General features: G+C 36.4%; 1 protein-coding gene across 1 annotated transcript in view; it reads left to right on the top strand.

Moving 5' to 3' along the window:
• The window catches only part of LOC110109304 (PH, RCC1 and FYVE domains-containing protein 1), a 47936-nt gene that overhangs the window by 16095 nt on the left and 19567 nt on the right, over positions 1-12274 (top strand). The window contains exons 3-7 of the mRNA XM_020840311.2: positions 4926-5015; positions 6529-6609; positions 6739-6933; positions 7017-9149; positions 10231-10377. Of these exons, the coding sequence (XP_020695970.1) occupies positions 4926-5015; positions 6529-6609; positions 6739-6933; positions 7017-9149; positions 10231-10377 (2646 nt within the window). The remainder of the gene's footprint in view (positions 1-4925; positions 5016-6528; positions 6610-6738; positions 6934-7016; positions 9150-10230; positions 10378-12274) is intronic.

The following is a 12274-nucleotide window of genomic DNA, read 5'->3' on the forward strand; positions in this document are numbered from 1 at the left end:
CTTAGTACAACGATTCAGATTGATCTTAAATGGTCCCTCAAAGATTAAATTACATGTGATTTTTTTAAATTAAATATATAATATTATATTAATAATGATAATATATATATATATATATATATATTGCATACATTTATGTAATATGTATATATAATATAATATAATTTGTTATAATATATTATAATATGTATAATATTACATATATTTTATAGAAGAGAGGAGGGGAAGAATCAGAGGAAGCTCAATTGGGCTAGGTCACACACGGCGGAGGCGGAAGCGGTCAGGTCGACCTGGTCGTCGGCAGAGGCGGCAAGTCGGCCGGTGAGGCTAGAGTCAGGCACGACGGCGAGAGTTGGGATCGGGCTCTGAGAAGGAAGCACAACAAACAGGTTAGAGTTGCGGCTGGAGATGGAAGAGGATGGCTTTGACATCGGGTGTTTGAGTTGCCAGCGGGATGAGAAAGTTTGGAGGTCAGCATTGGCGTCAGTTGTAGCAAACGAAGATTGGTGTTTACGTAGGCTTTGGATGAAGGAAGCAGCGACGGCGAGCCGATTAATTCGGTCGGCTAGGGCAGAGCGATGAACAAGAGCATAGGTAAGGTTTTTTAGCCTTTCTTCCCTTGCGTGCATGATTTTCTATGTGCGTAAACCTCCGAATGAGGGAGGGCATTGTTTTTGTGTCGTGAGTGCGACAGTTGTTCAAGGTCATGGGATCGTTGGTTGAGGTTTGTCGACAGTTAGAGGTCTGTGAGGTTGTGTGGTAGTTATAGGTCAACAAAGGCGGGAACTAAAAGTCGGATGGTATTAACATTCCATTCTTTTAAATGATCACATTAACATAAAATCTCTTAAATCAACTGAATAGCCACTATAACAAAGATATTCCATAAAATTTATTCATTTCACTTTTCAAAGCTAACAATTACAACTGTCATAATTTACCTGTTTTCATTGTTACATCGTCTTCTATAAACAATTTCTTCCTTTCCGGCCATTTCTAATCTCTGAGGACTTACCTGTAACATAATTTAATGGAATGAGTTTAGAAGATAAACTCAGTGGGTTACTGTTAAAAATAATTACATGAAATAAAATATACAATACATATAACATTTAATATACATCTATTCATTTCCCTTCCTTATCTTTATTTTATTCATTTCAGTCATTCATGCATATCATTTCACATTCATTTATAACATTTATAGAGCTTTGATATTTATTCATTTTTCCATTTCATTTGTACATGAGCACCGTCTAAATATATCGAAGGTACAACCATTTTCATTTTTCTTTTCCTTTTTCATATCCTTTTCCTTCTTACATGCACGAGTACATTGCTTCCCTAGCCAGTACTATGCGGGGGTGAACTTTTGTAAGTTTGCATGCATATCATTTTTCCTTTTTCATTTATTTTAAATTTCATTCATATAACATTCATTCGTATGTATACTTTTTAAATACATATGAGTATCATGTATATGCATAACTACTTTCTAATTTTTCTTTCCATTTCTTTTACCTTCTTTTGCTTATTCATGTCATCTCTACATACTTTATAAGGATAATCTAATACATTTGAAGTTTACATGGCTTTATTCTTAATAGCCTTAAAATAAGCAAAGCAATTATAAAAAGTTTTCTTTCTAATAGCCTCAAAATAAGCAAAACAATTATATAAATCTTTCTTTCAATATGAAAATGGAATGAAATAATGAAAATTCAAATAATTGTAATTACCCACTTTATTTTCCTCTTCCAATATTCGTCTAGTTTTGAAAATCTTTAACTGTTCACAAGAATATAATAATTTAATTAATATTAAATATCAATTAAATCAACCATTAAAAAACGGACGAGGCGTTCGCATTGAGTCGCGTCTCAAGTCGAGGCGGAAGTCATGCGTATCGGGGCTTACGCCTCGAACCATTCAGCAAAGCGTACGATTTTTTCGCACAAGGCATACGCATCAGAGTGTAACACCTCGAGGCAGTACGAGGCGGCCGTGAGTGCATGAGACGAAGTCGAAAGGAGACGACGCAGGAAACGAAGCCGAAAGCAATAACGGTTTCGAAAGCATATAACGAAGCCAAATTTGTGAGTGCAAGAAACGTTCAGGCCTCGGTTAGGTCGGAAGAGGAGGTGAGTGGTGTTGTGGGCCTTGACTTTGATGTGCAGTAACGAAAGCTTGAATAACTCTTGATTCGACTTTCTTTCATTCGTCTTCTCAGTACATGCTAGGTACTGCTAGGTATCGCTAGGTACATGTTCGATACCTAGCAGTATATGTTCGGTACCGAGCATGTACCTAGCGATATCTAGCGGTACCTAGCAGCATGTACCTAGCAATACCTAACGATACCTAGCAATACCGAGCATGTACCTAGCGATACCTAGCAGTACCTAGTGATACCTAGCAGTATATGCTCGGTACCGAGCATATACCTAGCGATACATGCTCGGTACCGAGCGGTATATGCTCGGTACCGCTCGGTATCTTTCCATACAAACAACTTATGATCTTAAAAACAAGCAGAATTTCAAAATAACTCTTACAATAAAATTTTGTTCATGGGGCGCTGCCCCTGAAAACCCCCGCAGGGGCGCTGCCCCTTGACCCCGCGACCTGACCGGGATATTATAGATGAAAAGTAGAATCGTCAATTACACCAACACTTACATGCAGTTGCATACTATTTTAACCCTCAATTTCATTATGATAAAGACTTTGATGTTGATAAAGAGGTGAAAATTGGTTTGTATGCATATATGGACAGACTCATTTATGAAGAAGACTACCTCAAAGTGAATGATCAACTTGAGGAATTTTATTTGAAGAAGGGAATGTTTGGATTTAGAGCAGCACAAACATGCTACAAAACACGATCTCCTGGTATGTTTATAATTTTGATTTTAATATTTATGTTTAAGTCTTATACTTCAATCAATATTTATAAAATTCAATTCATTTTCATGTAGAATGTTGGTGGAGTCAGTTTGGAGATGATGTTCTTGAATTGAAAGCTTTTGCAGTTAAAGTTCTTAGCCTAACATGTTCGGCTTCTGCATGCGAGCGTAATTGGAGCATCTTTAATCAAATTCATATTAAGAGAAGAAATCGATTGGCGACAGATCGAATGAACAAACTAGTTTATGTTATTTTTTAACAAAAAACTGAAAGATAGACATCTCAAATTACAGAAGCAAGGAAGCATTGATAATGAAATTGACCATTTACTTATTGATGCTTTACAATATGATGATGAATGAGTTACTCCTAAGAATGTTGATGTTTCTGAAGTTGAAGCAAAAGAAAAAAAAAACTCTTATCAATAAAGACAATGAAGCAACTACTCATATATATAAAAGAAAGAAACAAAGTAAGATTGAAACTTAAAAAAAATTCAAAGGTATTCTTAAATATAATGAATTTTTTTTTATGCTATTATTATTTTATTCTAGAGCTAATAAAATATTAATTGATATAGGGGATAAAAGAAAAAATATTATAGATGAAGAAGAGTTTGAGGATGATTTTGACATTAATTATGAAGATTTTTCTAAAGACAATCAAAGTGATGATAAGCCTGCATTGGGTCTTAATCCTGAAGGAATGTTTTATTTTTAAGTGAGTTTATTTTAAATCTTCTTTTCCAGTAATATACTAATATTATCTTAGAACAAATCATCAAATTCACAATTGACATAATATTTTATTATTTTTTATCATTATTCATAATTTTAAATTACATTATTTTTATCATTTTTGAGGCTTACGCCTCGATCCGCCTCGAGGCTTGCGCCTCGCCTCGCTTAGCCAAAACGCCTCGATTCCCGATTTCTCCTTTTAAAACGTTGAGTTAAATATATCAATAAGCATTTAATAGCTTCTTCAAAACTTACCTCACAAAATTTTCTTTCTTGTTGAATTCCTTGAAGAACCCAACTTCTACAACTTGATCTCTCCCTTTCTAAAATCTCTAAATCCATACAATATAACTTTTATGAAAATGTGATTAGATAACAAAATTTAAATAAAGTTATAAATAGAGAATTCACTTACAATGGAATTTTCTCAAAATCCCAAAATCCTTCTTTCTCTCCCAAAATCCTTTCTCTTTGCTTTCAATCCCTTCCTTTTCTCTTTATGAAAATATCATTGATTTTAAATGAGGTAAATGACGAAATTTATAAGAAAAATAGAAAAAAATTTAACAAATCTTCTTCCCTCTTTCCCTTGGTCGTTCCTCTCATTCTTCCTAATCTCCACTTCTTTAGTGATAGGAATAAAGAGGAGTTGATGATTCTTATCTCCAAACACGATGGAATGCTGAAAATGGTGAAACAAGTTCTCCAAAAACTTCTGCAGCGAGTTCGGCCATTCCTGTCGTGTTCCGCCCTTTGGCCCCTTTCTGTTCATCCGCTCCTGTTCGCGGTTAATAAAAAGGGTAGCCAGCCGGTTCAATTGAACCGGCCGGATGAACAGGTGTTTACAGCTGCTGTCCATGGATTTCTGTAGATGGAAAGTTGTCCACATTGGATTGTTGTAGGTGGAAATTTGTTGTCCACAAATTGCTAAATTGCTGTAGAGGGATTGTTGTTGTCAATGAATTGTTGGGTTATTGTAGATGGAATGATGCTGTACAATTATTCAAAATTATTTCAACACATATTAATAATGTATGGTGAATGAGATTAAGTACTGCTTCCATGTTTACTTTGGTCTTTCTTACTTTAAGCAGATGAAAACAATATCTGTATTTATTATGCGCCCCGATTTTGACAATTGTTTTTGTGGATCATATATTATCATATTTCAACACTCACGATCCATTATTTATTTTGAGGCATCAGCCTGAGTTTTTATTTCATATTTTCTAACTCCGAGCCTATCTAATTTGACTTTTTTTTTTTTTTTAATTTCAGGACGAATCCATGTTAATATGGTTCTCAGGCAAAGATGAAAAACACTTAAAACTAAATCATGTATCCCGGATCATGCCAGGACAGCGAACTGTAAGTCAAATTATAGTCTAATAAGTGACGATACCTTGTATTTTTGGTCTAAGAAAATACTTCAATTAAAGCATCTGCGTTTTTTGTAAGCAAGTTCCAATTTAAATCTAAAGGTAAGTTGTTGTTTACTATGTTCATGAAGTCCAAAGTGATTGTTTTTTGAACAGATTTGTCACTTACAATGCTTTTTTTATTTCACTGCTTCCTTTTAATTGCTGCACAAGATGGCGTGGTCATTATTTTAAAACAAGATTTATAGCAATACTATGTGAAATTCAATGTTTAAGACTGTTAAGGCTTGTTTTATACCTTGGAGAACATATTCATTGAGTTAGAAATGTGTAGATAATACCGACTAGTAAGATGACTCACCAATTGCATGCTCCTATTTAATTCTCTTGCCGCCAATGCAGGCAAGGAGAAGCTCAAGTTACTGTTTCAGCATATCAATGAAATGAAAAGAGTCATCTTATCACGTTCATGCTAGTTATTTATAGTCTAGACAGATGGCATGATTTTGTTAGAGAGGAGGAGCGGGGGACAAATCATGGTTTGCTTTGGTTAGGCTGCCTCACTAAGTTGATACTCATAGATGAGCTCATAGCACAATCTTGTGCCATCAGTCATTTATATGGCTCTTCTCTACTGAATAAAAGTTATAGAATGAATGATGGAGCTTTTTTTTTATTTGTGCTGGACTAGTATATGTTAGTTATTAGTATGATATATTTAAAACAGTGAAAGAAGAGATTTTGTATACCATAGGGCTAGTTTGTATATTAATATTTTGGGGATCCTCTAGACAATATTGCTAGTTTGTATATTTATATATTCACTTTTTTTGTCACCAATGAAGGTAAGACTGCACTCTAGTTTCTGCTTCATAACGGTGGCATGAAAAGGATTAGCTAATCACGTCATGCAGGTTCTTGAAAGTCTAGACAGTGGCATGGATGCAATAAAGAGAGTGGGGCGGTGGCAAATCATCATTCGTTTAGTTTGTACGGTGCTTCCTCATTGGCTTGATATTCATAAATAGAAAATGATCTAATTGGTACCTTAACTATTTTTAATGACTAAAATAGTAAATATGGTATCTTGACTCTTTAAATATGGATCAAATTAAATGGGATCATTTAAGTCCCTATTTAAAAAGTCAAAGGACTAAAATGAGGTTTTTAAATAATCAAGGATCATATTAGTCATTCGGAAAAAGTTAGAGAACCATTTTGATCTTAATAGAAAAATATAGAATTACCAAAGGAGTCCTTTTTGATCCTTGCTAAATCATTTTATGTGAATTAGCTATGGTTGATGTTTAAAGCAGAGTTAGTTATATTGTTTCAAGGATTGAAAATGTCTAATCTTGTTAGAATAATCTGAAAGTTCAATTGTTTTGATTTCCCTATTGCGGCTCCCTATTCCTACTACATAACTTTTAATTTGCATTCTTCTGATTTGAAGTTGTGCTGAACTGATTTATGAATGTCACTTTTTACATTGATATCTTCAGGCAATTTTTCAGAGATACCCTCGGCCTGAGAAGGAATGCCAATCTTTTTCTCTTATCTATAGTGATAGGTCCCTGGATCTTGTAAGCATTACTTATTTTGGGACTTCTTGCTACGTTCCTATGAAATTATTAGTTGAAATTGGCTCACTTTACTGATCTCTATCATTATATAATCCTAGATCTTGTGTGGTTTTTTTGCTTGTATGCCAGATATGCAAAGATAAAGATGAAGCTGAAGTTTGGTTTGCTGGTCTGAAAACATTGATATCACGCAGCCATCAGCGGAAATGGAGGACCGAATCAAGGAGTGATGGAGTATCGTCTGGAACACATAGTCCAAGGACATATACCAGGAGAAGTTCACCTTTAAGTTCTCCTTTTGGTAGCACTGACAGTATGCAAAAGGTACTGTAGGTTATTTATAATTCTTTTACTTTCATGTACCTTGTTATTATCAATGATCGTCTTAAGTCTTTAATTCAACTCAGGATGGAAGTGATCCCTTACGAGTTCGGAGCCCATATGATAGTCCACCAAAAAATGGTTCGGATAAGTCATTCTCTGGTGCAGTATATGCTGTTCCTCCAAAGGGTTTTTTCCCTACGGACTCTGCTTCTGCTTCAGTTCATTCTTTGTCATCTGGATGCTCAGATAGTTTAAATGGGAACATGAGGGGTATGAATATGGATGCATTTAGAGTTAGCCTATCAAGTGCTGTGAGTTCATCAAGTCAAGGATCTGGCCATGATGATGGAGATGCTTTAGGCGATGTTTTCTTATGGGGGGAAGGAATTGGGGATGGAATTTTAGGTGGAGGAAACAATAGAGTTGGAAGCTGTTCTAGCAGTAAAATGGACTCTCTGATTCCAAAAGCCTTGGAATCTGCTGTGATTCTTGATGTTCAGAATATTTCTTGTGGTGGACAACATGCTGCGCTTGTTACTAAACAAGGAGAGATCTACTCTTGGGGCGAAGAATCTGGAGGAAGGCTCGGACATGGAGTGGACTCTGATGTATCACAGCCTAAGCTCATTGATGCTCTAGTCAATATGAACATTGAACTTGTTGCATGCGGTGAGTATCATACTTGTGCTGTTACTCTGTCTGGCGACTTGTACACTTGGGGTGATGGTACTTTCAATTATGGGCTTCTTGGTCACGGAAATGAAGTGAGCCACTGGGTGCCAAAAAGGGTTAACGGTCCTCTTGAAGGTATTCATGTCTCATATATTTCATGTGGACCTTGGCATACTGCCGTTGTCACATCGGCTGGACAGTTATTTACTTTTGGAGATGGAACTTTTGGTGTTCTTGGTCATGGAGACCGAAAGAGTGTTTTGATACCGAGGGAAGTAGAATCTCTGAAGGGTTTACGCACGGTAAGAGCAGCTTGTGGTGTTTGGCACACTGCTGCAGTTGTTGAAGTTATGGTGGGAAATTCAAGTTCTAGCAATTGTTCTTCTGGCAAACTATTTACATGGGGAGATGGAGATAAAAGTCGTCTTGGGCATGGTGACAAGGAACCCAAACTCGTGCCTACTTGTGTTGCTGCTGTGGTTGATCCAAACTTTTGCCAAGTTGCTTGTGGCCACAGCCTGACTGTTGCCCTTACAACTTCAGGCCAGGTTTACACCATGGGAAGTACTGTCTATGGTCAACTTGGAAGCCCCCAAGCAGATGGAAAGGTCCCTGTACGTGTTGAAGGAAAGCTCTTGAAAAACTTTGTGGAGGAAATATCTTGCGGTGCTTATCATGTTGCGGTTTTGACTTCAAGAACTGAAGTTTATACTTGGGGTAAAGGCGCAAGTGGCCGTTTAGGCCATGGGGATACTGATGATAGAAGCACCCCAACATTGGTTGAAGCATTGAAAGACAAACAAGTTAGAAGTGTTGTATGCGGAACTAATTTTACTGCAGCTGTTTGTATTCACAAGTGGATTTCTGGCGTGGATCAGTCCATGTGCTCAGGCTGTCGGCTTCCATTTAATTTTAAAAGAAAACGTCACAATTGTTACAACTGTGCCCTTGTATTCTGTCATTCTTGCAGTAGTAAAAAATCTCTTAAAGCTTCAATGGCTCCCAATCCTAACAAACCTTATCGTGTTTGTGATAGCTGCTTCAACAAGCTAATGAAGGCATTTGAGAATGATTCATCATCTCATTCTGCAGCTAACAGAAAAGGAGGTACCATTCAGGGCCTCAATGACGTGGTTGATAAGGAGGAGAAGATTGATTCAAAATCTCAAGTACAAACCTCCAAATATTCATCATTAGAATCTTTAAGGAGTATGGATGGTAGATCTAAGAGAAACAAGAAGCTAGAATTTAGCAGCAGTCGTGTTTCTCCAATACCAAATGCAGGCTCAAATTGGGGCTCTCTTAACTTATCTAAATCTTTCAATCCAGTATTTGGAACATCAAAGAAATTCTTCTCAGTCTCTGTTCCTGGTTCAAGAATTGTTTCTCGTGCAACTTCACCTATATCTAGAAGGCCTAGCCCTCCTCGTTCTACCACACCAACACCAACCATTGGTGGATTAACTTCTCCAAAATTTGCAGTTGATGATGGAAAAAGGACAAATGACAGCTTAAGCCAAGAGGTGCTTCGACTGAAGGCTCAGGTAGACATTTTAGCTTATAATGTTTGACATCATCGTTCTTCTCAACTACAATTGATCTAGCGTGTACCTCTGTTCCATCAAACTTAACATACCACGTTAGTTACTAATGCTCAAGAACCTGAATATTCTACACCCATATATTTTGGAGCGAAGAAACAAAAAGTTCATTTGTCCATCATCTTTGGGGCATTTTTTGGGTTCGACTTTCCTGGGCAAACCAAATAAAGTATCTCAAAGGCGGCCAAATTATTTATTTCTTCAAAATTTCTGTAGTTAGTTCTCTTCATATACTTTCTACCAGCTTTTTATAATATACTGAACTGACTATGATCAACAAGATCGTTTGCATAGGTCTACTTATAAAGTTTCAATAATTTTACTTAGCCAATGGTCATTAATTTATTTGTCAATGCATTGCAAACTTGTCGATGGGCTGTTTGATCGGCAATATTAATAGGGATTTGCATTTTATTTTTCTGTATTTAAATTTTTTATGCTTGTTTTTAAACAAAAGAAATACGAACAAAATGTTTTGAGGGATTTGAAATATCATTAAATCACAGTTTTTCCTACATTTGAAAATAACCCAAATTTGGCAATTTTTAAATTCCATGCTCGTGATTCCCAGTTGCTAACCGCTCACCTCCTTCGTTCGCCAGTAGCCTTGCCCGCCAATCATTGCCAACACACTCTGCCATCGTTCCCTGCCCATTGCCATTGCCGTTATGCTCATTTCAATGCCTTTAACATGTATCATATTTAATTTACATCTAAGTGACCAAGTGCTTTATTTCTAAAATGCATACATCTCAATTACTTTGAATTCTAGAATGCGTGTATTTAAGAATATCAAACCAAAAGGCCCTAAGTGGAAAAAATGTGCTCTGTTCCATGCGGCATGGTTGAGATACTCCATGATCGTGAATACCATAGCTGCAACTCTTAAATTTGGACTTCAATTTTAGTTTGGAATGTGCTTCTCTTTTGACAGTAGAAATGGAATGCTATATAATCTTGCATTTTATGGAAAACTAGAAAAATACTGAAGTTGTTGCGAGAGTTTGATGATGCTTGTTTGTAGGTGGAGAATCTCACTCGGAAGGCTCAGCTACAAGAAGTTGAACTGGAAAGAACGTCAAAACAGCTTAAGGAGGCTATTTCGATTGCCGGAGAAGAAACTGCAAAATGTAAAGCAGCCAAAGAAGTCATCAAGTCGCTCACTGCACAAGTAAGGTTTTGGTTCAAAGCCACTCTGTTTTATTTAACTAATTTTGTAGTTTATTGGTTAATACTGCTTAGTGGATTCGTAACTACAACTAAGAAAAATGTTTGTTATATGTGCACCTGATAATTTGACAATTTTTTAGCCTTTTACATCTTATAGGAACAGTGGCAGTCATTCAAATAAATATTTTTGGATTGGTGTTGAAGGAGTTTTTTTGTTCATGCAGCTTCTATGGTTTAATATTAACAGGACATCGATGCCATAGTTTTTTACTGTGGTTTGATTGCATTTTTGAGTTTATTTCCTACTTCAGTCTAGCAGAACATAATATTTCTTCTCGTAGAACTTGTGTCCCTGAGACAGTTTGTCAGGAGATGGCCCAACTTCAAAGTTATTTGTTCAACAAGATAGAGCTGGTTTGAGTGTACCATGATCATGAATTTTCATGTTAGATTCTATGCTGCTGCTTACACTGCTCATTTCCAACCCAAGAAAGTTCATAATAGACAGTGTGTTACATTCTCTATGCAGTGATCAATCCCAGTTCCAGCCTGAGCCAAAATGATCTAAATGTGACATACCCCTCACATTCATCGACTCTGAGAAAACTCCACTCCTGCATTGTGACTACAGTGAACCATTGCTAAATTCTAAAATGGGCATTATTGAAGTCAATAGGGTTGATCCAAAATCATTAGCTTTCATGCTTAGTCCTTGGACCCTTCATTCTCTTAAACAACTCTCTTTCTCCCGAAACTCCTATAGCCAAATTAAGTTTTAATGGATAATGTTCCAATCGTTTAATCTCTACCCTTTATTCATTCAGTTTATAAATAGAGAAAAGTTTATTTATTTTTTTTTCTCGTATAAAGGGAAGATAAATATGCTTGATGCTGCTAGGGGCAGAGCTAGAAAATTCTTTTTAGTTGTTAAAAATATGATCCATATTTTTATAAAAAATGATTGTGCTTTAGAGACTTTGGGGCTATTTGGTTGCTTGAAAAAAGAACGTAGTAGAAAAGGAATGCGGTGTAAAAGAATACTTTGGAGTTATTTGGATAATTGTAAAATGAATGCATGATTTTAGTTTGATTTGAAGTAAAGTGAATGCATTGTAAAGTTGGAGGGTGGTGGTTGCGGGTGGCAATAGCAACAGTGGTGGTAGTAGATGTTGGGGGTTGTGGCGATGATAGCGGGTGGTGATGGTTGTAGCTGCGATGACAGCGGTTGGCTGCGGCGGTGGTGGGCGACGATGGTGGCGGCTACTCGTGGAAGTTGCAGCGGCCAGCAGTAATGGTCGTAAATGGTGGTGGCGACGGTGGCGGCCGACCGGAGGGCCACAGTAATAGCCATCGGCAGTGGTCAAGTAAGCGAACAAGCGTTGTAAATTGTTCTCGATCAAAATGGACAATAATGCTTTACCTTAAAAAATGAACTAAAATGGAATGCACTGTATTTACTTTATGTTGGATTTACTTTTCATCCAACCAAAAACTGAAAAAGTAATGCATTTGGAATGCAACGCTTTTTTTCCAACCAAACAGCCCCTTTGAGCAAATTTTAATCTCGTTAAAAATGATGATAATAATAAAAAATATAATATTTTCAAAGTAATTTAAAAATAAGATTTTTTTTTTGTTAATACTTTACATGATAATATTTTCAAATTATCATTGTTGATCTTAATGTTAATAATCTTGCTATTTACGGCCGTCAGCTAACACATGGGTGGTTGTGGTTTAACATTCCCAACTTATCTAAAATATTTCCAAATGCAGAATTGTAAAGTCCCTTGGCGAGTTGACTACCCGTCTGGACGTAAGGAGTGTATATCACTGCATTCGCAAGCTTTTCTTTTACAAAATGCATGTCCACCTGCACATATTTTATCCGATCATGT

This window comes from Dendrobium catenatum, unplaced genomic scaffold (genome assembly GCF_001605985.2).
Source record: "Dendrobium catenatum unplaced genomic scaffold, ASM160598v2 fragScaff_scaffold_703, whole genome shotgun sequence".
Taxonomy (NCBI): domain Eukaryota; kingdom Viridiplantae; phylum Streptophyta; class Magnoliopsida; order Asparagales; family Orchidaceae; genus Dendrobium; species Dendrobium catenatum.